Source organism: Taudactylus pleione, unplaced genomic scaffold, assembly GCF_031769625.1.
Source record: "Taudactylus pleione unplaced genomic scaffold, aTauple2 ptg000032l, whole genome shotgun sequence".
Classification (NCBI taxonomy): Eukaryota; Metazoa; Chordata; class Amphibia; order Anura; family Myobatrachidae; genus Taudactylus; species Taudactylus pleione.
In genome coordinates, this window is record NW_028284434.1 from 8,846,767 (window position 1) to 8,871,240 (window position 24,474).

At 43.1% G+C, this 24,474-nt stretch overlaps 1 protein-coding gene across 1 annotated transcript; it reads left to right on the plus strand.

Moving 5' to 3' along the window:
- The first annotated feature begins 2,229 nt into the window (after positions 1 to 2,229).
- Positions 2,230 to 24,061, plus strand: KDELR2 (KDEL endoplasmic reticulum protein retention receptor 2). The gene is made up of 5 exons (XM_088451952.1): positions 2,230 to 2,604; positions 15,580 to 15,680; positions 18,925 to 19,083; positions 19,491 to 19,743; positions 21,529 to 24,061. Exons 1-5 carry the CDS (start codon positions 2,514 to 2,516, stop codon positions 21,561 to 21,563), a joined length of 639 nt encoding a protein of 212 aa, XP_088308078.1. The 5' UTR covers positions 2,230 to 2,513; the 3' UTR covers positions 21,564 to 24,061.
- The last annotated feature ends 413 nt before the right edge of the window (positions 24,062 to 24,474 follow it).

A 24,474-nucleotide genomic window follows, 5' to 3' on the forward strand; every position in this document is an offset into this window, starting at 1 on the left:
TCAGTTTGCTGCAGATTACAACATATAGGCTAGGTAGGCAAAAGGCCTGTCTGTACGCCATTGCTATCTGCTGTAAACATGGTGAAACATCTCCAGTTTGCTCAGGAACCCAGGTTTTGGACAGTTAATGATCGGAAACAGGTTATGATGTATGACAAATCAGAATAACATTTTCAATTACACCATGCAAGTGGTAAAGGGAGGATATGAAAATAACAGCATTAAAGCATGGATCCCTCTTGCACTGTCATGACTCTTCAGGCTGGCGGAGGCAATGTTATGGAAATGCAGTTCATCGCATTTTGGATGATATTCTCCATTAAACATACTAATAGTTAGTAGAATCCATGCCTAGACGAATTCAAGCTGTATTAAGGGCAAAAGTTGGCATGCATCTGTAACAACACGAGAGCTAGTTGGACACGTGGTAAAACTGGAAATACATAGGTATATACTGATTGACCCATACTTCCTACTCTCCCGGAACGTTGGTGAGATGCACCTGGGGTGAATGAGATGGAGAAAGGGGACCAGCGTTCCGGTTCCCTTTGCCAGGTAGCAGGGCCACCCATAACAGGATATGGGGCAGCTGGCCCTCTACCTATTGCGTGGCACTATGGTACTGTACAGCTGAATATCAGTCTTACAGCTGACGGGCTGGATGGCTCCCTGCAGCTGTCAGAACCTGTGATTACGCCACACAAAAAAATATATTAAAATGATTTTAGTAATACAAAAATTGATGTTTCATCATGACCAATGGTTTAGTGCTATCATAATTTTTCCAATGGTAGTAATAACAAAACAATCGATATTTTCCCATCCCTAATTTGCGGTGGGAGGTAACAGTACAGGTGGTCTCCTGCCAGGACCACCTTCTTCAGGAGGAAGCAATTCAAATATATTTACAATACAAGCCCATTAAAATGAATGTAAGTTTTTAACTGTTGTAACATATGTTAAATGCAACAAATTGGAGCGAGAAGAGTAACAAAAATATACTGCTGTGTCAGTCATGATAAATGACCCTAAAAATGGAGAAACAGACAGATCCTGTAGATCAGGGATGGGGAACCTCAGGCCCGGGGGCTGTATAAGGCCCGCGGAATCATTCGGTCTGGCCCTCTGAGTTTTTTTTCTGTTAGCCTCATCTGGATAGCAGGGGGCCTATAATGACACCCTGCAGCCAGAATCTATGCAGCAGTGCCGTCCTTACCCAACATCACACCTGGTGCAGGCCTGGACAGGTATCCTTCACTGCGCCACGCACTGGAAACAGGGGGTGTGGCCTCACGGGTGGGGGCGTGGCCGAACCACCGTTTTTTTGTAAACCGGGGATGCTGGCGGTGCAGGCTGCCCCCCCGGGGACCAGCCTGAGAGTGCCGGCTCCCTCACTATACTAGGAGACCAGTGCTGCATATAATGCAGCACCCGGCTCCTGTTACTGAAGGGGAGCCAGCACTTTGGTGTCACCCCTCAGCTGGTGACACCCGGTGTGGCCCGCAACCCCCTTGTGACGCCAGTGACGCCTGGAGCGTCCTTAGACACTTCAGATGATCACATCGCTGCTCTTATAGCATCCTGAGGATGTTCCAGGCATTGCTGTAATCACTGGCAATTGTGGCCCCGCCCCATGTGACATCACACGGAGGGGACGTGGCCTGCATCCAGCCCACGGTTAATGCAGACGTCTTAATCACTACACTTATCAGAATACTGGCGCCGGCATCCCGAAGATAAGTAGCGGGGTTGGGGGAGTGTTAGGCACTAAGGGGGGTGGGGTTAGGTTTAGGCATCGGGGAGGGAGGGTTAGGTTTAGGCATTAGGGGGGGAGGTTAGGTTTAGGCATCGGTGAGAGAGTGTTAGGGGTTAGGTATACTTACCTCGAGCCTTCAAGATGGTAACCTAGTTGGGATGCCGGCGCCGGGATTCTGACGGTTGGGATCTCGAAAGCCGACATCCCGTACCCAACCCATTAGAAATACATCTCTAACATTCAGGTGGTGCTGCTTAGCTTTGAGTGGGGATTCATAATTGTTTACAAGTCATCCAGTAACTGTGGCCTGCACTGTGACTGCAGACATTGCAGTTCCAAAATAGTTGCAGGACCCGAAAAATGATAGAACATTCTAGGACAGACCAGGTCCATGCAGCGAGAGAGGGCGTGGCTGTAGCGCGGCGGGGCACACACACACAGAAAACCATGCACGTCGCAAGTGAGGGGGCGCGGGAAGGGACGGATGGGGACGCGGCGCGCGCTCGCTCGCTCGCAGGAGGCGGGGCACACACAAGCGCGCGTTCCCCTCTGCCCGGGCCCTGAAGCTTCCCGGCGTGCCTTGCGACCGCTGCAGATAGGCCACGTCCCCGGGCCACGTAGCTCGGCTCTCGCCATTTTAACGGATTGAAGTCAGCGTCAGAGTCAGTCTCCGCGGTCCCGGGTTACCTTACCCTCTCTCTTTTCCCCCCGGTCACCGCAGAACCCTTGTCCCAGGTCACCCACCTCTCCTTACACCATGAACATCTTCAGGTTAAGCGGGGACTTGTCCCACCTGGCAGCCATCATTATTCTGCTGCTGAAGATCTGGAAGACCCGATCCTGTGCCGGTAAGTGCTGCCAGAGGGGACTGTATGAGTGCTAGTTCGCCCATATATACACTCATTTGGTGGCACTCCTCCATAGGAACCACAGACCTGCACTGTGCATGCACAGTATATGTAGCTGCTGTATGCATGCTTGCACGTATGAATGTATGTATGTGTACTAGATGCCATCGGTCCGTGCATCTGGCTGTCCTCCGTGCTGGGCAGAGCATGTAGTGTAACTTCTCTGCATATATGTCACTGCTCCATAAATGCACAATATGTCTGTCCTGAGATTACTGCACACCTCCAGCATGGGCACCCACATTACCTCTCTCTGGAGGGAACACACAAGTTCTCCTAAAACAGTGACACCCCCCTTCCCCCAGACCCTAACATTTTTCAACTCCAAGCAATGTCTTATTTGTGTTCCACTTTACAGTCTGCTGCATTTTGATCTATGGGGTGATGTGTGCTTTTATATATTCACACATGCAGGATGTGTATAACTGTCATGGCACTTTTATTTATGTTTTTACTTGGATCATATGGATATATGGAAACTATATACTGCTTGTTAGTTGCTTGTGGTCTGGGACTATTGTTCCCCATCCGATAGCTTATGCCCTGGGTGCAGGGTGAGTGTTACAATGTACAGATATAGCTGGTGCTCCGTGCCTAGAAGTCAATGAATCAGTGCCTGGTGTAAATGATAAGTTCTGGCTGCACTGTGTGGGAATCTGACGTGGCAGCCGGCTATAAGGCGTGGTGAGGCCATAACCCGTCAGATCCCGTTATTACATGTCAGCTATTAACCCCTTACCTAGGGCGAGTCATTTGTGTAGTTGTCAGGACACCCTGGCAGATGTGTCCTGTGTACTAGTTACAGTGTGACAATATTGGTGAGGAATAATAACAGGGCTGTTACTGCAGCCACATCATCACCCCCGTCATCCCATACATACCTTCATGCTGACTACCTGCTGGAATGTCAGCCAGTTATTTACAAAGAGAGCATCTCCGTTGTACAGACTGTTTTACACGATGATCATTTCATACATGCTGTTATTGTGAGTGATTTACTGCTGAAATAAATTGCACAGCTTTCTTTAACTACATAGTTTTAAGAGACCATCATGAAAGTGGTTCTAGTTCGTCTGGTCCCTGTGGACTGAATTTTTAAACAAGTCATCATTTTGCTGCTGTCTGAATTTAGACTTCCATTGATCTCAGTGGTTGGTCACTTTTCACAGGGGGCAAATCAGTTGCTGCCTGTGTTATCGCTATAGCAGATAATATATCTATGCTTCTATTGACATTTATCTAATTTTTTTATTATGTTTTTCTTGTGTTGATTTCCTTGTGTTGAAAAATGTTAACAATAATGTGTATATTAAAAAATATATATATATATATATATATATATATAGCAAATAGTCTGTAGCAGGGGTGGGCAATTATTTCAGCTGGGGGAGGGGGGCTTAAGTTTTTAGTATCTATCAAGGGCCACACACAAACTATTTTGTATTTACAATACCTCTCAATGGTATTTGTTAGACCTATTCATGTATTTTCCACAAAAAACACTGCTGTAAGAGTATCCTTAATTTCTTTTTGCTTTATGCCACACAGTGCCTCAAGTTCACGTGATGCCACTCTGACTCAGTGCTACTCACCTTGGGGCTCTCTGCTTGTCAATAGGATGTGCCTTTGAGGGCTCCTGTAGCTGCTTACTGTACTACTCAATCTCATGATGCACTGCCACCTTTTTCTCCCGACCAGTGTGCGGGGAAGATGTTTGGGCCATCTGTCACTCTTGAAAATTGCAGTCCTAGTGCCTTATATATGAGTCGTGCTTAGATGTCAGGGAGTTCAGAGGCAGTGTAGCCTGGAGCGGGCTGCATGTAGGTTGTGGAGGGGCAGAACAGAATTGGTTGTCAGGCCGCGTATGGCTCTCTGTGTATTTTGCCCACCCTTGGTTTAAGATCTATGTGAGTGGTGCAAAAGTAACAAAGTGAGACCTAAACCGCAAGGCTGTAGAGACCAAGTGGATCTACTCTTGGTGACTCCATGTAAAGCAAATTAAAAGAAAAATTAAGGATACATTCACAATGAAATGTGAAAGTTTTTTTTTTTTTTTTTTTTTTTGTCGCATTTAAAACAATAGTAAAAGGCATTCAATACATTTTTAGATGTTTTTACTAGCTTTTTATAGATAAGTGTATGCTTCAAATAAATGCGCACAAACGCTACAATTAGCCTTTGAAAAACTAACTTAATGCAATTAAAGATGCAAATATGTATGTTAATTATTTAGTTTGTCAGATCTGTTTGCGTTAAAAACACATCTACTACTCATAACATATTTTAGAATATCCCCATTTTTCAAGTTTTCATTGAAATTTGAGTGCTGGGAAATTGTACCAATGTAAGAAGTTAACTGCAGGAGGTGAGAAAAAATTGTTTAGTTTAGCAATAACTGACAATGTACATTTCAGTTGTATAAAAAAGGCCTTTTTTAAGGTAGCGCATAATGGTTTCAAAACTTACAGCTGTTCTGCAGCAATTAAAAATAGGCTTGCCTGGTCCATGAAGTATCACCAGTTGGCTACTAAAGACTGGAAGGAGGTCTTATGGGATGATTAATTAAAATTTTCATTCTTTGGTTCATCATGCACCGTTTTTGTACACTGTCAAGTAGGTTTAGGGATATATTTACTAAAGCGCAGGTTTTTAGAAGTGGAGATGTTGCCTGTAGCAGCCAATCAGATTCTAGCTATTGCCTTCTAGAAGGTGCTGGATGAATGTTAAGTAGAATCTCGTTGCTATGGGCAACCTCGTCACTTCTAAAAACCTACACTTTAGTAAATGTACCCCTTAGTGTGTGGGGATTATTTACTAAGTGGTGGCATGTAAAATCTGCTGCTTCCCAGCATGTGTAAGTCCAAATATAAAGAGGTGTATTTTTAATGGCAAAACATATTTTGCCATTAAAAGCATTGTCCTTTTCATTTTGTGCTTAAACACTCCTCAAAACAACTTCTGCAAGCTGCCGTTTAGTAAATAAATCCCTGTGACACCAATTGTCAAACATGGTGGAGGAAGCAAGATGGTCCGTGGCTCTTTTGCTGGATCCCGAGTCGGCACCCTGAACCCAAAAGGGCTACTATAGCATTTTGCAGCACCTTCTGGTTGGTTAAGAAAACAAAACAATTTGGAGTTTGATTCAGCACATTAAATAATTTAACCAACAGTTGTGATTAGGTGTGGTGCATAATTTTCCTACAATTATGGTATTGGTGGAGCTCCATAGAGTTAGGATATCTCATGTCAATATTGCAAGAAAATCTGCAATTTGCAGAAAGCAAAAAAATTTTTTTTTGTACCCCAAAAATAATCTTGTATTTTTTTCTGCCTGCAAATTCTCTCTGTATTTTGACATCCTGAATCTAGGAAGCACTCTGGTTGGTCAATGTTTGCTCCTACAGCAAGGTAATTACCCAAAACATACCTCCCAGGATATGTCAGAACTACCTTAGAGGAAAAGAACAAGACGGTAGGTTTCAATTCATGAAGGGGCATTCAATTCAGTGTGCTGTCGATGGCTCCGGGATCTATTAATTTCATTGCGCTGTTTAGTCCGACAAAGTTAAGTCGGAGAATGCTATTTTTCGCGATTAAACATGGGTGTTCATTCACGAGAACTGGCATTCTCCGACTATAGTGCTTGCCGGAAAGTTGTTAATACCATGCTAAGCTGGAAAACAGCCTCACGTCCAGCACTTTAGTCGGATTTCTCCTTGCGCCTTCAGGAGGGTGTGAGAAGAAATTGTTTAGTCGCCCTAACAGCACGCTGAATTGAATAGCTCCGGAGTCCCGTCCCCGGTGCTATCAACAGTGCACTGAATTTAATTCCTCCCCCATGGAATGGCCAGCGTAGTTTCCAGAATATCCCATTGAGCTGGTTTGGGATGAACTGGACAGGAGGGTGAAAACAAAGCAACCTACAATTGCAACACATTTATGGGCTGTTGATGGTGCCGGGGGGGCGCTCCCTGAGCTATTCAATTCAGCGCACTGTTAGGGCGACTAAATGATTTCTTCTCACACCCTCCTGAGGGTTTGAGGAGAAATCCGACTAAAGTGCCAGCCACGAGGCTGTTTTCCAGTTTAGTGTGGTGCTAACAGACTCGTGGCCGACACTTTATTCGGAAAATGCCGGTTTTCGTAACTAAACACTCAGGTTAAGTCGCGAGATCCGGCATTCTCCGACTTGAGTGACTGTAGTCGGACTAAACCACAAGGTGAATTGAATAGCTCTGGGACCAACTTCCTGGTGCTATTCACCTCGCTCCAAATTGAATTGTCCTCTAACTGTTATTCAATTGTTGCTACTGTCAGGCACGATCAGCTGCCGGCGCCGGCATTAAGGGGGTGCGAGCTGAAATGCGCGAAAAGTGACCTGTTTGGGCACCCAATCTGCACTTTTTGCGATCGCGCCCAGCACTTTGCTCAGGTGTAGCTGTTTTTTGCGGCTAAACCCAACCTCATTGTGCACGATATTCTGATCAATTGAATCTCGCCCCACGTTCTCCTGTCACCTTATACGGGAGATCGGGCGCGAGAAAACAATTGAATTCTGCCCTAGACTGCATACATTTCAACACAATCTGGAAAAATTGGGTCATTCTAAAACATTTCACTGGTAGTGTGATACAAGTGGCAGTGGTATATACCCGAACTCATTTTATTTTTGTGACATTGATTAGACTGTTATACATTCTAATGTATTAATCTTAAATTCCCCCCCCCCCTTCTGTTTCTCCCCTATGTTTCTACAGCCATGGCCAAAAGTTTAAAGAATGACACAAGTATTGGTTTTCTTAAAGTTTGCTGCTTCAGTGTTTAGACCTTTTTGTCAGATGTTACTATGGTATTCTGAAGTAAAATTACAAGCATTTCATAAGTGTCATAGGTTTCTATTGACAATTACATTAAGTCAATATTTGCAGTGTTGACCCTTCATTTTCAAGACCTCTGCAATTTGCCCTGGCATGCTGTCAATCAACTTCTGGGCCACATACTGATGGCCGACCATTCTTGCCTAATCAGTGCCTGGAGTTTGTCAGAATTTGGGTTTTTGTTTGTCCAGCCACCACTTGAAGATTGACCACACGTTCTTAATGGTATTAAGGTCTGGGGACTTTCCTGGCAATGGACCCAAAATTTTGATGTTTTGTTCCTTATGGCAAGGTGCTCCATCATGCTGGAAAAGGCATTGTTTGTCACCAAACTGTTCTTGGATGGTTGGGAGAAGTTGCTCTTGGAGGATGTTTTGGTACCATTCTTTATTCATGGCTGTGTTCTTAGGCAAAATTGTGAGTGAGCTCACTCCCTTGGCTCAGAAGCAACCCCACACATGAATGGTCTCAGGATGCTTTACTGTTGGCATGAGCACAGGACTGATGGCAGCGCTCACCTTTCCTTCTCTGGACAAGCGTTTTTCCAGATGATTAATCAGAGAAAATAACTTTACCCTAGTCCTCAGCAGTCCAATGCCTGTACCTTTTGCAGAATATCAGACTGTTCCTTACGTTTTTCCTGGAGGGAAGTTGCTTCTTTGCTGCCCTTCTTGACACCAGACCACCTTCAAAACTCTTCTCCGCACTGTACGTGAAGATACACTCACAACTGCCTGCTGCCATTCCTGAGCCAGCTCTGCACTAGTGGTGCCCCGATCCTGCAGCTGAATCAACTTTAGGAGACTGTTCTGGTGCTTGCTAGACATTCTTGGTGCGCCCTGAAGCCTTCTTTACAACTATTGAACCTCTCTCCTTGAAGTTCTTGGCGATCCGTTAAATGGTTGATTTAGGTGCAATCTTACTAGCAGCAATATCCTTGCCTGTGAAGCCCTTTTTGTGCAAAGTAATGATGACTGGATGTGTTTCCTTGCAGGTAACCGTGGTTAGCAGAGGAAGGACAATGATTTCAAGCTCCACTCTCCTTTTTAAAGCTTCCAGTCTGTTATTCTAACTCAGTGTTGGCTAACCTTGACACTCCAGCTGTTATGGAACTACATAACCCAGCATGAACTGCTACATTTTGCTATTAGGGCATGCTAAAACTGTGGCAGGGCATGCTGGGATATATAGTTCCACAACAGCTGGAGTGTCAAGGTTAGCCAACACTGTTCTAACTCAATCAGCATGACAGAGTGATCTCCAGCCTTACCTTGTCCTAGTCAACACTCTCACCTGTGTTAACGAGAGAATCACTGACATGTCAACTGGTCCTTTTGTGGCAGGGCTAAAATGCAGTGGAAATGTTGTCTTTGCCATGACAATGAACTTAATCCCAAAGAGGGACTTTGCAATTAATTGCAATTCATCTGATCACTCTTCATGACATGGAGTATATGCAAATTGCCATCATAAAAACTGAAGCAGCAGTCTTTGGGAAAACCAATACTTGTGTCATTCTCAACTTTTGGCCATGGCTGTACACATGCCTTCTTTTCCATATTAACCATTTTTTTAATTAGATATTTTCAGTTATTTTATTAGTTTGGTTTATTATGTTTTTCTTAATATGAAGCCATCCACATTGTTGTGGTGTCTTGTTTTTATTCATGTATCTGTGTTTTGTTGTATTTTATTCAATATTAGCATTATGGTTGACCTTCAATGCTGGAGTTACTGCTCTGCTGGATTCACTTGTATACAGCTAATTTATTAGTAGTGCATTCAGTACTTCTCTTTATATTTAATTGCCTCCCTTTTTTTTTTGTCTGGAAGCTGTTCATGGAGTGGTGCTGACACTACTTGCTTTCTAACAGAATTTTATTTAGTTGGCCACAATTATATTTACATATTTATAAAGTGTGCTGGGTTCATACTTGTTGTGTTTAATATATCTGTGCTATAGACACTGGGGTTCATATGATTATTGTTCACCTCCTGGAGGGTTGAACCAGTATAGATGAGAATTCAGCATTTCTGTCACTCTCAATGCTCTAAGGGGCCTATCGATCTACTTTGCCCAAAAAGAGAGGTTTTCTATAAATGCTAATTGCTGAAAGATTTCTTGCCACCCAAAACTTTTTTTTTTTTCTTTTTTTTTCTACCTGTGATGGGAATAGGGGGTAGCTGGGGATGGTTGGGCACTCTAGGATACCCAAGTGTGTGCTGCAGAGTAAGGGGTCAATTCTACAGAATGCTGCCTGAGGTCAACAGCTTGGTCACCAGCTTAGGTAACTTGGATCAACTTCCAAAAATTAAAAAAATGGAGTTGGTGGTAGCCAACCTTTGCTCTTATTTATTAACTGTTACTTGTAAAGTGTCAGCATATTTTGTTGCCTGTTACATTTGGGGACAAACCGTAATAAAACAAGACTGTGGGCTGTATAATCCAGTCACACAGGAATGTTGGTTTAGGGTCAGAAGGATGAGAACGTGAGGTAAGAGAACCTATGTAACATATGTGAGGACTTTATAGAGGAGATGTAATTGGGTAGTATAGCTTATGGAGGTTATGTGGGTGGTTCTGGAATTCGATGAGCTGACTTTTTAGAGATTAGTTTTTAGGGAACGCTTCAATGTTTGGAGACTTAGAGGAAAGTCTTGTGCGTGGGAGGGCATTCCACAGAGGGGATGTAGTTTATATGCCGGCATCAGAATCCCGACCTCGGTTACAATCTCTGCGCCAGCATCCCAACTGTAAGTAGTGGGGTTAGGTTGGGGGGGGGGGGGCTTTGGATAATTACCAACAGGTGTCTGGATCCCGAGCGCTGGCATCCCGTACCCAACCCCCACAAATGGTCCTGTAACAGTGAATGGGAGCAGGTGATGGGTGTTGGTGAGAGACACAGATCTTGTGCAGAACGGAGAGGTTGAGTTGGGAGATATTTTGAGATAAGAGAAGAGATGTATGTTGGTGTGGTTTGGTTAATAGCCTTATGTGTTAGCCTTAGTAATGTATTTTACATTGAATTCGGTAGAATACAGGTAACAAAGGGACTGACAGAGCGTATTAGCAGACGATTAATTTTTGGCAAGGATGATCAGCCTTTTAGCTGCCTTGAAAACAGATTGTAGTAGTGAAAGTTTGTTTTGGATAAGACCAGTAAGGAGACTATTGCAATAATCAATACTGGAGAAAGTGCACGAGTTTTTGCAGTGTCATGAGTAATATACAGGTGTATGCAGGATATGTTTGTTGGATGTCTGTAACCAGGCTGGGCTGCCGGGGAGCCGGGTAATTCCCCATGGGCCCCACTGATTTCAGACCACGCCCATTTTTGAGGGGGTGAAGCCTTGCGGGACATGATCGGGGCTTTCCTGGTCGAGATCGGAGGCGGGGCTTCACGAACAGCGATTGGGGAAGCCATGGGTTGCTGCCCACCATGTATGTCTTCCCTCCCAGCCAGTCTGTCATCAGACTGATCTAGAATGTGGAGCCACTAGCCAGCATGCTTGCAGTTTCAGTTGTTGACAGAGGAGGATGCCAGCATGAAATGAGGTCTCTTCAAGGTAAGCAGTTAAGTGCACTGCGAGAGGTGTGAATGTGGGGCAGTACGATCTGAGAGGTGGGGGAGTGCAATCTGTGAGGGGGCCTGTCTGATCTGTGACACGGGGGTAGTATGATCTGTGAGGGGGGCCTTTGTGTGGGGGAGTGTGATCTGTGAGGGAGGGGACCTGTTTGATCTGTGACATGGGGACTGCGTGATCTGTGAGGGGGCCTGTGTTTGGGGGCAGTGTGATTTGTGAGGAGGGGCCTGTGTGTGGAGGCAGTGTGACAGCAGGACTCTGTAAGAGGTACACACACAGAGGCCCCCAAGGGGTGATGGCATTGCTCAGCCTTAGCAGTGCCCCGCGCCAGGTCAGGCTCCAGCTAACGGGGAGGAAGCACATGCTGCCACACTCTCCTAAGTCCATATGGCGCTGCTCAGGAACACGTTGCAAATCGCGGATTAAGTGGCTGTACTGCACCGCCCAGAAAACTACGGGGACTGAGGATCCAGCCACGGTATGAAGCTGTGCGGCCGCGCGTTCATCTGTACGGTCAGGTCATCCTAACATGCAGGGGGTCCTGCAGGTAACTGGGGAGGATGGCAGGTCACTGTGAAGCACATGGGGGACCACCTGACCTATGCATGTTGTCTCATTGTGTGTGCAGTAGTTAATGGCGGAACAGAACGATCAAGATTCGTTCCTGCTGTCATCAGGAGCCACCTGAAACCCCTGGTCTAGAAAAAAATAATTCTTAATTTTTCCCCTCAGGTCCCTGCACCCTTATGCAGCTGCCTAAAGCTGTGTCAGCCTGTACTGTTTATGGCCAGGATGTACTAAAGCTGAAAATACGGTAAAACCCCAGAAAAGGGGGGGTTTACCACATTTTACATATGTACTAAGCATCGGAATGCAACGCTTCATCACGGTAGGTAACTCCACCTTCAGGTGTCGTTACCCAATAGAAGCCTATGGGCTTATTACCTGGATGCTTACCCTGAGAGGGATCGGATCCCTCCCATCACCGCTGGCGGCCCTCTGTCCGGGGCATCTCAAAGTACAGGTCTTATCGGGAGAGCTGTCCTTTGCAATGTAAATCGCATTTCTAGGTACATACCATGGTATTCAACTGCGGTATGTACCCGAACAGAGGCGGGATGTACCGCATCGCGGAAGCTATGTTTAGTGCACCCGCCCTATGTTCCATACCGTGTCTGTACTAACTACATTCCCCGAGTCACTGGCTCATGCAACTGGTACTTGGAGGTCCTTTTGAGTGGACAATAAATGTGTTCTGCAGCGGGTTTTCAGTTTTGCAGCGGGTCCCTAACATTGCATTCCCCTGGTGGGCCCTTCATGTCCCAGACAACATGATGTCTGCAACATGATTTGGAGACTTGTTGAGAAAGGGGAACAAAAGACAGTTTAGAGTCAGGGATGACTCCTAAACTGTGAGATTGTGGCGTAGGGTAGATTGTTGCGTTATCGACTGTGATGGAGATGTCAGGTTGCTATCAGGTTGGCTGGGTGAAATAATCGTATTCTGGTTTGGAAAGATTAACGTTGGGGTATCGAGATGACATCCGAGATGGACTGGTAGAAAGACATTTAGTACCGCAGACCAATACAGATGGTGACAAATCTAGTGCGTATATGTAGATTTTGAGTATCATCCGCATACAGATGATACTGAAATCTAAAGGAGCTGATACGTTTGCCAAGAGATGAGGAATAGATAGAGAAAAGCACAGGACCTAAGACTGAGACTTGCAGTACTCCCAGCTCATAGAGGTAGTGAATAGGAGGTGAATTTAAAGAAAGGAACACTGAAAGGGGGTTTCGATAAGAACCAGGATAGGGCTGTGTCCTGAAGACCTAGGGATTGTAGAGTCTGTAAAATGCAGCAGAGAGATCCAGAAGAATAAGTGTGTAGTGGCTTTAAAGCAGCGTATCCGTTAGGCGACTTTAATGAGCGATTGCGGCATCATCGCTCATTAATCGTGCACTATAATGACGGAAACTACCAGCGAAGCAGTCTCCCGCTGGTCGTTTCTGACATCAATCATTGCTTGAACATGCCATCTATCTGCCGTTAACGACAGATTGACCGTGTTCAGGGATGAGGGAGGGTGCCTACACTGAATGACATATCGTTCAGTGTAGGCACTACAGGGGATCAGTAACGACTGTACGGTTACATTGTTGTAATCGTACTCTTTCCATAGTCTGGTAGTGGATGCCCACCTTTTAGACTTGGCAGTGATCCGATCTTTTACTTCCTTATGCTGAGTACACATCTGAGCAATGGTCGGCCCATCAGACAGGCGGCCGATCCAATTTACTGATTTGGTAAGTGTTCTGCACTAACCCTTTTTTTTTTTTTTTTTTTTTTAGTCGCGTGGATGGATCTCACTGGCCCGTCCATGCATCTGTGACTTGATGCTTTGCAGCACGGATCTCACTGATTCGAGCATGCATCGTATGCGGATCCAAACACATTGTTCAGGCATAAACACTGAACGATATGCTGCCGGAGCATGTACGAGATAGACAGATCTTGCTTGCTGTAGGCAAGATCGGAAGATACGACGTACGACCCGTGGGTACTCGCATTGTTATCATGAGTGAACGCTCACGATTTGCACATATTATGCAAGATCTGTCATTCCGATGCGTTGAAATTGGCCGAATCGTGCATAATGTCTAGTGTGGAGGCACCTTTTAGGGGAAATTAATTTCCCGACACACATTCATCTTGCCACATCGCCTGTGATTAAGAGGGATCTTTGCTCGCGTGAGTGGCTGGTTCAGGTGATCATGGGAAAAATTATTTAGTGGTTAAGACAATCCTGGCCAACCTGTGGCTCTCCAGCTGTTGTGAAACTAAGTCCCAGCATGCTTTACCAGCTGATTGGGGGTAGGGACTGGTAGCTACACAACAGCTGAGAGCCAGAGGTCATCATTAATGAAAATGGTCAGTATTTGAATTTTTTTCTTGTAGGTCATATTCTACAACTTATGCACTTTGGTCTGGATTACATGACACACTTTGTTTTCAGTTGTACTGATTTGTGTTATGCCCTTTGCACTTGGTGCTGAGTGATCAAAGTTTTACTTTGGGAAAATATATTAGTTTGTTTGCTTCCGCTAATTCCTTATTCAGCATGTGTACTTCCAACTTCTAAGTGGAAGTCTATTGTATGTTATATATGTATGTAATGTATGTGTTTATATTGTGGTGGTTTTTAATTTATTTTTAATTTTTTTTAATTTTACTTTGCCTGGATCTCTCCTTTATTTTACTTCATCCAAATCAGCTTGTTGTGCTCTGTGGTAGACCTTTAAACTGAACTTACAAATTCAGTGCAGAACTCAGAGTATATCGACTGGAGGTTCCTTGCCTCTTGGAAAAACCTACCCTTTTCAGATGTGAGAGCCAGGAATTTGCCGGGTTGATGGACCCAGCAATTTCCCACGTCTCAGTCCGACCCTGGTAAAGAGCAGTGTCAGGGACCCAGGACTTTGTCCCGGGTTGTTTGCAGTCATACTTACCTAATTCCCGGGTCGATGCGCGTTCATGTGTGGAAAAGGGGTTTCTCTTCTGCTGTATCATTTTGCTCATCTGTACATACAAATCAGACGTTTTTTTTCTGAGTTTACTAGGATTGCAAGTAGTGAAACTTGCTGTCGGCAGCCTTCCGAGGACTGGTGGAACCACTGGTCAAACATTGACGTTGCCTTGGCTGATATGCTGTCACTGGCATCTGTACTGGTATTTGCACCATAATATCTGGCCATTTGGCTTAATACTAGACTAAAGTGACCAAAGGTGTCTTAGCGGCCATCATTTTTTGACAAGCCAGATCTAGATTTCACAGCTTTGCCCAGGCCATATGTAGCATTGTCGATGTTCCATGTTGGTATTGTTTCTAATTTAGTGATACCGTGAATGCATATTTACATTTATCAGACCTGTGCAGATGTGTCTTCAGACACCTAACCTCAATATGCCAAGACGCCTGAAGCAATTAAGCCACCAGGTCCCGTGCGTCTGTTTGCACCGAGCATATTGTTTTTCCGAAAATAAGTCTTAGTACAATGAGATGCCATTAAGTCGCACCAGGAGACTGCATTGATTAATTTGATAGACAACACTTGTATATTTGTGTGCGACTGAGTCTGTAAGTGAAGCACAATGTACCTTGGTGTGGAAAGAAGTCGTGGTCGCTGCATCATAGCACATTCAAACTCTGTTGTACCCAGATATACAAGTGTTGCCTATCTAATAAATCGGTGCAGTCTCTTGCGAAGCGACTAAGATAAATTTTCAGGTGAAGAAGACGCTTGGCGCTCAGGATCCCTCTCGTCGAGTGGGGCTGTTTGGGGTGACTGCAGCAACAGTGTGTGAGGACAGATCTGTACTCTGGAGATGAGCTCACATGTAACTACCTTATTTTTGTAAATTAATTTTATAATTGACTATCTCTTGCAGGTATTTCTGGAAAGAGTCAGCTCCTCTTCGCTATGGTCTTCACCACCCGGTATTTGGACCTTTTCACATCATTCATTTCTTTGTACAACACTAGTATGAAGGTAAGACCAAAGGGAGTATATGGCAACTGGTCATAAGCCTTACTTACTCCAGAATCTAGTTTTTGGTTGCTATGGGTCACAGAACATCTGCGCAGGTTGTGTTACATCTTGTGTGTGTGTGTATGTATGTATGTGTGTGTGTATATATGTGTGTGTGTGTGTGTATGTATGTATGTATATATATATATATATATATATATATATATATATATATACATACATACACATTTCTTCTGTTGGTCTGCTCTGATTGGATGAAACCAACGCAAAGTGGTCAAGTTGGATGGTTTCAGGGGGGGGGGGGTCCCTATCAGACTTCCCGTTGGTGTATCCTGGGCAGAACTTTTGACCTGGGGAGCCTGTTCTGGGCCTTACACTGGACGGATTTGGACGACCTCTCATAATAAAACTTAATAACTTGAAGATTTAAACCTGGGCAACGCCGGGTACTTCAGGTAGTTATTATATACACCTAAAATTTCCATATAAGTTCCTTGTAGTTTCTGGGCTGGCAGGATCCCCAGTATGAAGAAAGGAGTGTACTATTGTGATCAGCACAGACTTGGATTTGATTTGTCACTTCTGGTTGTAATTCTTCTTTATGTAATGAATGGAGAAAGTATCCCAGCATCAGACTGACTGCAGGAAACTGCACGTGTAAGGGATGTTGCAGTCATTACTCAATAGCTATTCAATAAGCTCTGATGATGTTAGGGCGGTTTAAATGGCAATAACGGGGCTGCTGATGTATTTGTTGAAACATTTGTGCTGCGAGAAACACGTGTGTTCGTATAATGAAACAGAAAATATATTTCTGTAGAAGAGAAATGTAACATTTGGAGACATATTGTGGTGTGTATTTTGGAAACTGGCTTTGTCCTACCACTATTCATGATGGTTCAGTATTAGATTATATGCAGTGTCTTCCAATTTACACCATTGTGCGATGAGGCACCCTTGTATGCCTGGTGGAATTTATAAGTGGTGGGCAATGGATATAACCCTCACTATTTCCCTTCTATAACCACTTTTCCAATGTGGGGAAGCAGGATCTAGACATGTGTAGATGGATATATAGATTAAGTGCGTGTTCTTGAACCGTTGCTTCACAGGAAGGTCTATTGTAAGTGAAAAACCTTTTTATTAATGTGTATAATAAAACAAAAAAAATACTAAAACTAATGGAGCCAGGGATTCTGTCTGTAGGGTCTCTATATTGTACATTGTACTAGCTACTACCCGTTCGTATCTTGTCCACGTCAGATGTAGTTACCCCACTCATTGTTTCTTATGTTGCCTGTTTTTTTTCACTGCATTATGTGCTTTCATAATGGGTTTTTGCATTGTTATCCAAAATGTAATATAGATCTGCCAAGTTTCCTATATATTCTGTTTCTTTGGGTGCAAATTTCAAGCTCTATAAACGCATTTAAAAGTAAAAAAACAAACAATGGATCACATATATCTTGAAAAATACTTTGACTTGGCAAATCATTGCTTATCATTGTGCCTCATCAGTTAGGGATTGGAGAAGGTACATTGAATGTAGATGGATATAGCTGTGTGAAGTACCATAGTATTATACAGGTTTGCTTGCAACCCCTACTACCAGTCAGCATAAAGTATACCATACCTCGCAGCTGTCTGCATGACTTCTGTGATTGTCAGTGATTTCCTTGTGGTGCATGAGTGCTGCTCACTCAGCCAGAGTAACACTGTTTAGCTGTAATTTATGGCTCTGAGAAGAGTGTTTCATATCTTTATCAATCAGGAACTAGGCCGCCTGTGAGTCTCAAGCAGCCCCAGAGCCTTCACCTGTGTCTTTGGAGTGCATTTGAGATTTATTTTAAAGTTATGAGGTTAAGGGTAATGTGCATCCCTTTTAAAAGTTGATGCAGCCTTGGAAGTATATTAGATTACACATCACGGCTTTATACGTTACTGTATAATGTATAGGTTACAGTTCCTGATCATTCCCGCTGTTTCTCGCTCCTATGCTGTACATTATTAGGTCCATACAGAACATATTTATGATTGATCACCGCAGCGGGCCCGGGTAAAAATAAATATATTTTCAGCGGCGCTGGCGAGGGGGGCGCTCTGAGCCCCCTCAGCCCGGCACAAAGCCAGGGGAGGCGCGATCAGTGTGATCAGTGTGATCGCTCCCCCCCATAAGCATAGGACACTGCTGTGGCACGCTGTGTGCTGGGCTGCTGGGAGGGGGGGGGCGGCGGACCCGGGCCCCTCAGGAAGCCCGGGTAATTTGGACCCTCCCCCCCTCTTGGCGCCCCTGGAAAGACAAATACATAATAGTGCAGATCAGACTATAGATACGTTTTCTAATTTAAATCTATTATTAAAGTGTATAGTGAATCTGATCTGCACTATTATGTATTTCTCTTTGTATCCTCCCACACCTGTTGCTCTAAACAGCACCTGAGGGAAGGTCAAATCTTCAAATTCCACCAAGGATCAATCCTAAATATGTTCTGGATGGTCCTATGTTCAGTGGAGTCTGTATTTAACAGTGATTATTATTTTTACTACATCGGTCACCCCTCACCTTTTTGTAAATCTGTTATTGGGAGAGCACTAGAAGGAGGCACATATACTAATTCATTTCAATGGGCACGATTCTATTCTATGCGATGTGAATAGCGCTGGGAGATAGCTCCAGGAGCTATTCAATTGTGCGCGGTATTTAATCGGAGAATGCCCGTTCTCGCGACTAAACACCCTGTTTAAGGTGCGATAACGGGCATTCCCCGACCTGACTTACCGGCGCGATGCTGTGTTCCCAGCGCTAAGGGCAGAAAACAGCCTCGCGCCGGGACTTTTGTCGGATTTCTGCTCTTATCCCCGGGGGGATGCGAGAAGAAATCCTAGTTGGACTTGGCAGCGCATTGTATTGAATAGCTCCGGGAGCTCACTCCCGGCGCTATTCACACCGCATAGAATAGATTCGTGCCCAATGGTCTTTTGAGTACTGGGTGTTAACACAATAGAATAATCACCACTTACTGCACTTCTGATTTTTATTGCGCACTGGTTTTGTCATTTTGCTAAATATACTTTCTAATCAGTAAAAATTGGTTCATTAGATTAATTTATAGTAATTACCCCACTGCACACCTGATGGCAAAATGAAGAAAACCTCTTTTAATAACATTCTAGAAGGACTTTTATATCTGTTTGTGCATTTTCTTTTTAGATGTGTTTTTAATACTTTTATTTACTTTTTCAGCTCATCTATGTTGGCTGCGCATATGCAACAGTCTATTTAGTATATATGAAATTTAAGGCCACATACGATGGGAACCATGACACGTTCCGAATCGAATTCCTTGTAGTCCCTGTTGGTGGATTATCCGTCCTTGTTAATCACGATTTCTCTCCCCTCGAGGTACGTTCTATAATGTTTGTATGTTCATGGCCATCGCTGTTGTATCCAAGGCTAGCTTCCTGTTCTAATTCTAAAATACAATGATTATCCATATAACTTGTATATGATAACTCTTCCAGGACTTTAGGTTTTTTTATGTAGGTCTATAATGTTATACAAATAGACTGTGTAAAAGTACCAGCTGACCACAAACTGACATGAGTTATTCAGTATTATTAATGTGATTACTTATGTGGGTTAATATGAGACATAATCTGTGAAAACTCACATTCAGTTCTGGACCGTATTATAATAATTTTATTTTTTTTCAAATTTAAGTCCACTAGTAAACTGTAATAGATGTAAATGACAAAAAATATGAGCAACATAGAGATTGATTATTTAACACCAAAATATTTGTCCTCTAGATCTTATGGACCTTCTCCATTTATTTGGAGTCTGTAGCCATCCTGCCTCAGCTCTTCATGATCAGCAAAACGGGTGAAGCGGAGACAATCACTACTCATTACCTGTTCTTCTTGGGCTTGTACCGTGCCTTGTATCTCTTTAACTGGATTTGGCGCTATTCCTTTGAAGGTTTCTTTGACCTGATCGCCATTGTGGCAGGTGTGGTGCAGACCATCCTGTACTGTGACTTCTTCTACTTGTATGTTACTAAAGGTGAGTGCAAGCATTATGCCAGTGCAAACAGCACTTTCTGATTAAAGTGTTAGAGAAGCAGGAAATGAATTTGAAAGACCACCAACGTTATGGAAAGATGCTGTAAATGTACAGTGTATTCTTTAGAGATGCTCTGATCTGACATGTAGTCACCAGTACACATATGGTGCGTACACATTGGGCGATTAAAGTGGACGACTGAACGATAACTATATCGTTCAGTCGTCCATTTTTAACACAAAAACGATGAACGATAACGACGACGCGCGTTCCCACGGGTCGTTCGTCATTCTCGTTAATCGGATTAACATGCAGGCCAACCTGACGATGTCGTCAGGTTGCTGCATGTTATGGAATGGGGGAGAGAGCCCGGCGCTGAACGAGATCGTTAATGATATCGTTCAGCTGGTGTGCTCAATGTCATGAACGACATTGAGCACAGCCTGCCAGGGACACACTAGACGATATCACTCAGGGAGCATATCATCTAGTGTGTACACTCCTATACTCAGGAACCTAGATCAGTGATCCCTATACCTACATCATATTTGTAGCAATATGCTCCATTTGGAACACATTGTGAATTATGATACACAGGGCATGATGCAAATTCTAACTAAGTTCCTGGCGTGTGTGTGTGTGTTTCTCTTAAGTCTAACTTCCAAAATGTTCCTTGATTGATTGTGATAAGCATTTTCTTTCTAAATAGCAAGGGTTGTGAGTGTGCGTGCTGAATATAGCCTGTGAGGTAATGTAAGGCACGGTAATCTCTCCTAATTGACTTAGGCCCCTTTATGTAACTTCTGCACCTGTTGACATTCCAATGATGTCATTCATCATCCGTGCATAAAGGCCTCTCCTTCAATTAGGTATACTTTTGTGATTAAATCTATACTGACATCAGGAATTTGGGCTGAGGTAAACTAGCTCAAAAAGGTATAGTCAGACAAAAGCTCCTTACAGACTCCATTGCATGTTTATAGAAGCCATAAAAATATTTAATAGTTACATATACAATATTTTTATATATGGATTGGATAAAGGGGGAATGTAAAATGTTTGAAGTGTGCTTTTAAGAAGAATGAGTTATGTGATTATACAGGTTCCCCTATTGATCACTGGCCAGCTTAGGTTGATGAACCACTGTCCTAACTAGCTCAAGTAAGTGAATAAATAATACAAGCCAGGGAGCAGGGGATCTGAAATCGCTGTGGTGCACATCACAGCACCGCTGGGCCTTCCATGGGGTATCGCCTTGGCTTTTAAGAAGCTGTGATTTGAAACAGCTGCTGAACTTGTGAACGTTTTACTGGGGGAGAAAAATGGATGTGTGTGAAAGACTCGGCAGCATGAGATATAAAATGATGGAACTGCTGTTCACTTGGTGCTGCTCTTGGTTAACAAGCAAGATTCATATGTTAAGAATATAAGAGCGCACTTTTAGCCTAATTTATTGTAGTACAGTAGGTAACTTGTTCAGTATGGCTGCTGCCACGGCTGTAAATTATTTTACAAGGGTTGTGGCAAAAGTGTCTGATCACTGTTTACAAATAATTTTGCATGGAACCATTGCCTATAACCATATTGAGGGGTATGCCAATATTTGAGACTGACTATCATTTTGTGTCTCATACTTCATTATTGTCAGTGTTATCTAGGGAGAAGATGAGGTTTCTATTAGTTCAATTGATGAAAATGGTTGGTTTCTCTCTTCTAGAATGCATATTAAATTTACAGTTTGGGAAATTTGAATACATTTTTTTATTTATTTTTTTCTCTTTGCAGTACTAAAAGGAAAGAAGTTGAGTTTACCAGCATAAGTGCCAAAGACTGGGACCAGCAGCTGTCCGCCACACCATCGGACAGAACAATCCTTACTACAAGTGAAGATGCAAGATGCGTGAAGCAGAGTCAGACACTACTTTTATATGCAGACCGGCCCCTTTTTGCTGCCGGAGAGGCCCGGGACGGAATGGTATGCCAGCCCCTCCAACAGCAAAGTGGTTTAATAAATGACTCTCGGATACCAGCTGATTTGTTTTATGCATCTTGCCTTCCCTGTTTTTTATTATGATGTATAAAGATTTTTTTACATAAAAGGTATACTGTAATAATCCAGTGCGCAGGTTCAGTTCAATAGTTGTAAAAGTGAATTTTTGTGTGGTTTACAACTAGGTTCAAGTGCAAATTTTTTTTTTTTTTTCTTCAAATGAAATTCCACCCTCCCCCCCCCTCCTCCGCAGTTACTGGCTTTTTTTCAAAAGCTTGTCAATTTATATATTTTCTTTGTTGTTTTGAATGCAATTAGTCTGTTTGTAATAGCTCCAATATTTCCTAGGCATTCCACTATAATTTATTTTCTCTTGGAGAGGGGGCTGCTCATTCTGAAATGATCACATCTATCTTAAGGAATTTTTTTATTTTTTTGTCCCCTGCTTCCATTTAAGCCTCATTGATGAGAGATTTGTCAGAATAAAGCGTATGGATCACAATGTTGTCAGCATGTTGCAGTATATATGGCCGTAATGGGATTGGTTGCCATTATACAGAATAACACCCACACCTTTTGCATTTTGTACATGTTTCTAAGTGTATAAGGTTTTTTCTTTTTGTTTGCCCTCCCATTTGGACTTACTGAACTTATAGAATACTGAGGATCACTAAAGAGAAGAAAGTGCCATTACGTAGTCAAAAACAGCACCTTTCATAAAGAAGCCGGATTGGAACCAGCCTTTCTTCAATGTGACTTTTTCTTGTTAACTCTTTCCCTATCAAGTGACCAATAGAATATTCGTGCTGGCGGTTAACAGTTATTTTGCTGCAGGCACTATGTTCTGAATCCTTTGTCAGATAAAATGATCTGGTCCATGTCATGATGGTCTTTTTAGTTTACTATAGGGTCACTTGTGACTCTCTGGCTTTCAGACTACAACTCTCAGCACCCATAAAGCGTGTCTAGCATCGCAGCCACTCCCCATGTCTCACTACTTTTTGGAATCTACCCATGCAGTACATTCTGTATTAAAAGGAAATTGATATGAAATATCGATGAGTTTGAAGTAAAAATGTTTAAAAAAAAATTAGATTCTTTTTGTTTCCTGGTTTCTGTATAGCACAAGTGCAACTTTCTCTTCCTTGTGTGTTAATATAATCAAATGTTTTTTTTTTAAAGGCCTCCTCTACCCTAGTTCTAGCTGCTCATAACAAAATGTATTCTCCATGCAGCAAAAAGTAATAATGTTTTTATAACTTGTTGATGAAAAATAGTGTTCTCACACCCGCTCAGGACCTGGAGCCTGCAGGACTTAGATTTAAATCTATCTCTACTGTTCTGTATTTGTCGGCTGCACACAGTCAAGACTGAAGCTCATCATGGAGAGACGTCAGACCAGTGCTCAGTGGCTGATATAACAAGTGCTAGGGAGAGTAGATTATTCCTACATTGGACAGTATGCGCAGCACTATTACATATACAGTATAAAAGATGGCTGTGTGCATTGCAGCAGTGTTCCTCATAGTGTGTGATCTCTGAGCATTTGTCCTGTCTGTGCCCAAGTAGCCTTAGGCAATCTGACTCTGGTGCTGTCAAATTACATATTCCAGTGGGGATGTAGTTATGATACCTACGTACGGGATGCAGGCTGATGAAATCTCGGTGCCGGAATCCTGACCTGGGACAGAAATGCAGATTCCGGCATCCCGAACGTAAGTATAGTGGGCTGGGTTAGGTGTTAGCCGCGAGGGAGTGGAGAGAGGGTTAGGTCCAGGCACTAATGGGGAGACTTACCCTCAGTTACATTTATGCAGTGTTGGTATCAACCTATATGTGTTCTGTTTCAGTAATGACAAAATGGTTTTCCTTGCCTGCTTGCGTGAACTTTAGTACTGATCGTGGTCATTTGGAATATGTCTTTGCTATGAACTATATTTTTACAATTGGTTCATAGGGGAAGCTGGTACAGCTGCATCTACTATTTTGTGGCCTATTTTTGGTGGCTCTGTACATGATCGTGCCTTCCAGATATGCAAAGTACCTTAGATTTAATATCCAGATTTACCTTTTTATGAAAAGTTGAGCAAGTCCTTGGGATTTAGGTGATATGGAAATAATAAAAAATAAAATGATTTGTAAACTGCCATTGCTAATGACCAGTGGCAACAGATACTTGAGTAAGTTACATTTCACACACCTCAATGACTTGTCAGCAAACTTAAATAAAGAAAAAAAAAAAAAAAAATCAATGTTGCATGGTTGGGTACAATTACTTTGCACTGTACTTGAAGTTAGTGACAGTCTAAATGGAAAACAAACAAAAAGTGTGTTAGGGCCTGTTAAATAAATGCTGATCTAATATCCCACATTTGAAACAGTTATACATTTTATTTTATTTTTTGCACCGTCAAAAAAAAACAAAAACTAAATTGGTACAGAGAGAAATCTATAATCATACTTTAGCCCAGGGATTCCCAAAATCTGTCCTCAAGGCATCCTAACAGTCCATGTTTTAAGGATATCCATGCTTGTACATGGATAGTATAATCAAACTGACTGAGGTACTTAATGACCTGTGCTTTAGTATGGATATCCTGAAAACCTGGACTGTTGAGGACAGAGTGTGGGAACCACTGCTCAGTGCATACAAGTTCCAGTGCACTAATACAATGGAGCTAGTGGTTTTGGTATGATAACATTGTTACACAATACATTATGCAATATGTAAATTAGTGCTG

Excerpts from the sequence above, each read along its gene's own strand:
- KDELR2 (XM_088451952.1), top strand. The coding sequence starts at position 2,514 with ATGAACATCTTCAGGTTAAGCGGGGACTTGTCCCACCTGGCAGCCATC. Across the intron at positions 19,084-19,490 it reads ACGATTTCTCTCCCCTCGAG|ATCTTATGGACCTTCTCCAT; the intron begins GTACGTTCTATA and ends TTTGTCCTCTAG. Across the intron at positions 19,744-21,528 it reads CTACTTGTATGTTACTAAAG|TACTAAAAGGAAAGAAGTTG; the intron begins GTGAGTGCAAGC and ends TTCTCTTTGCAG.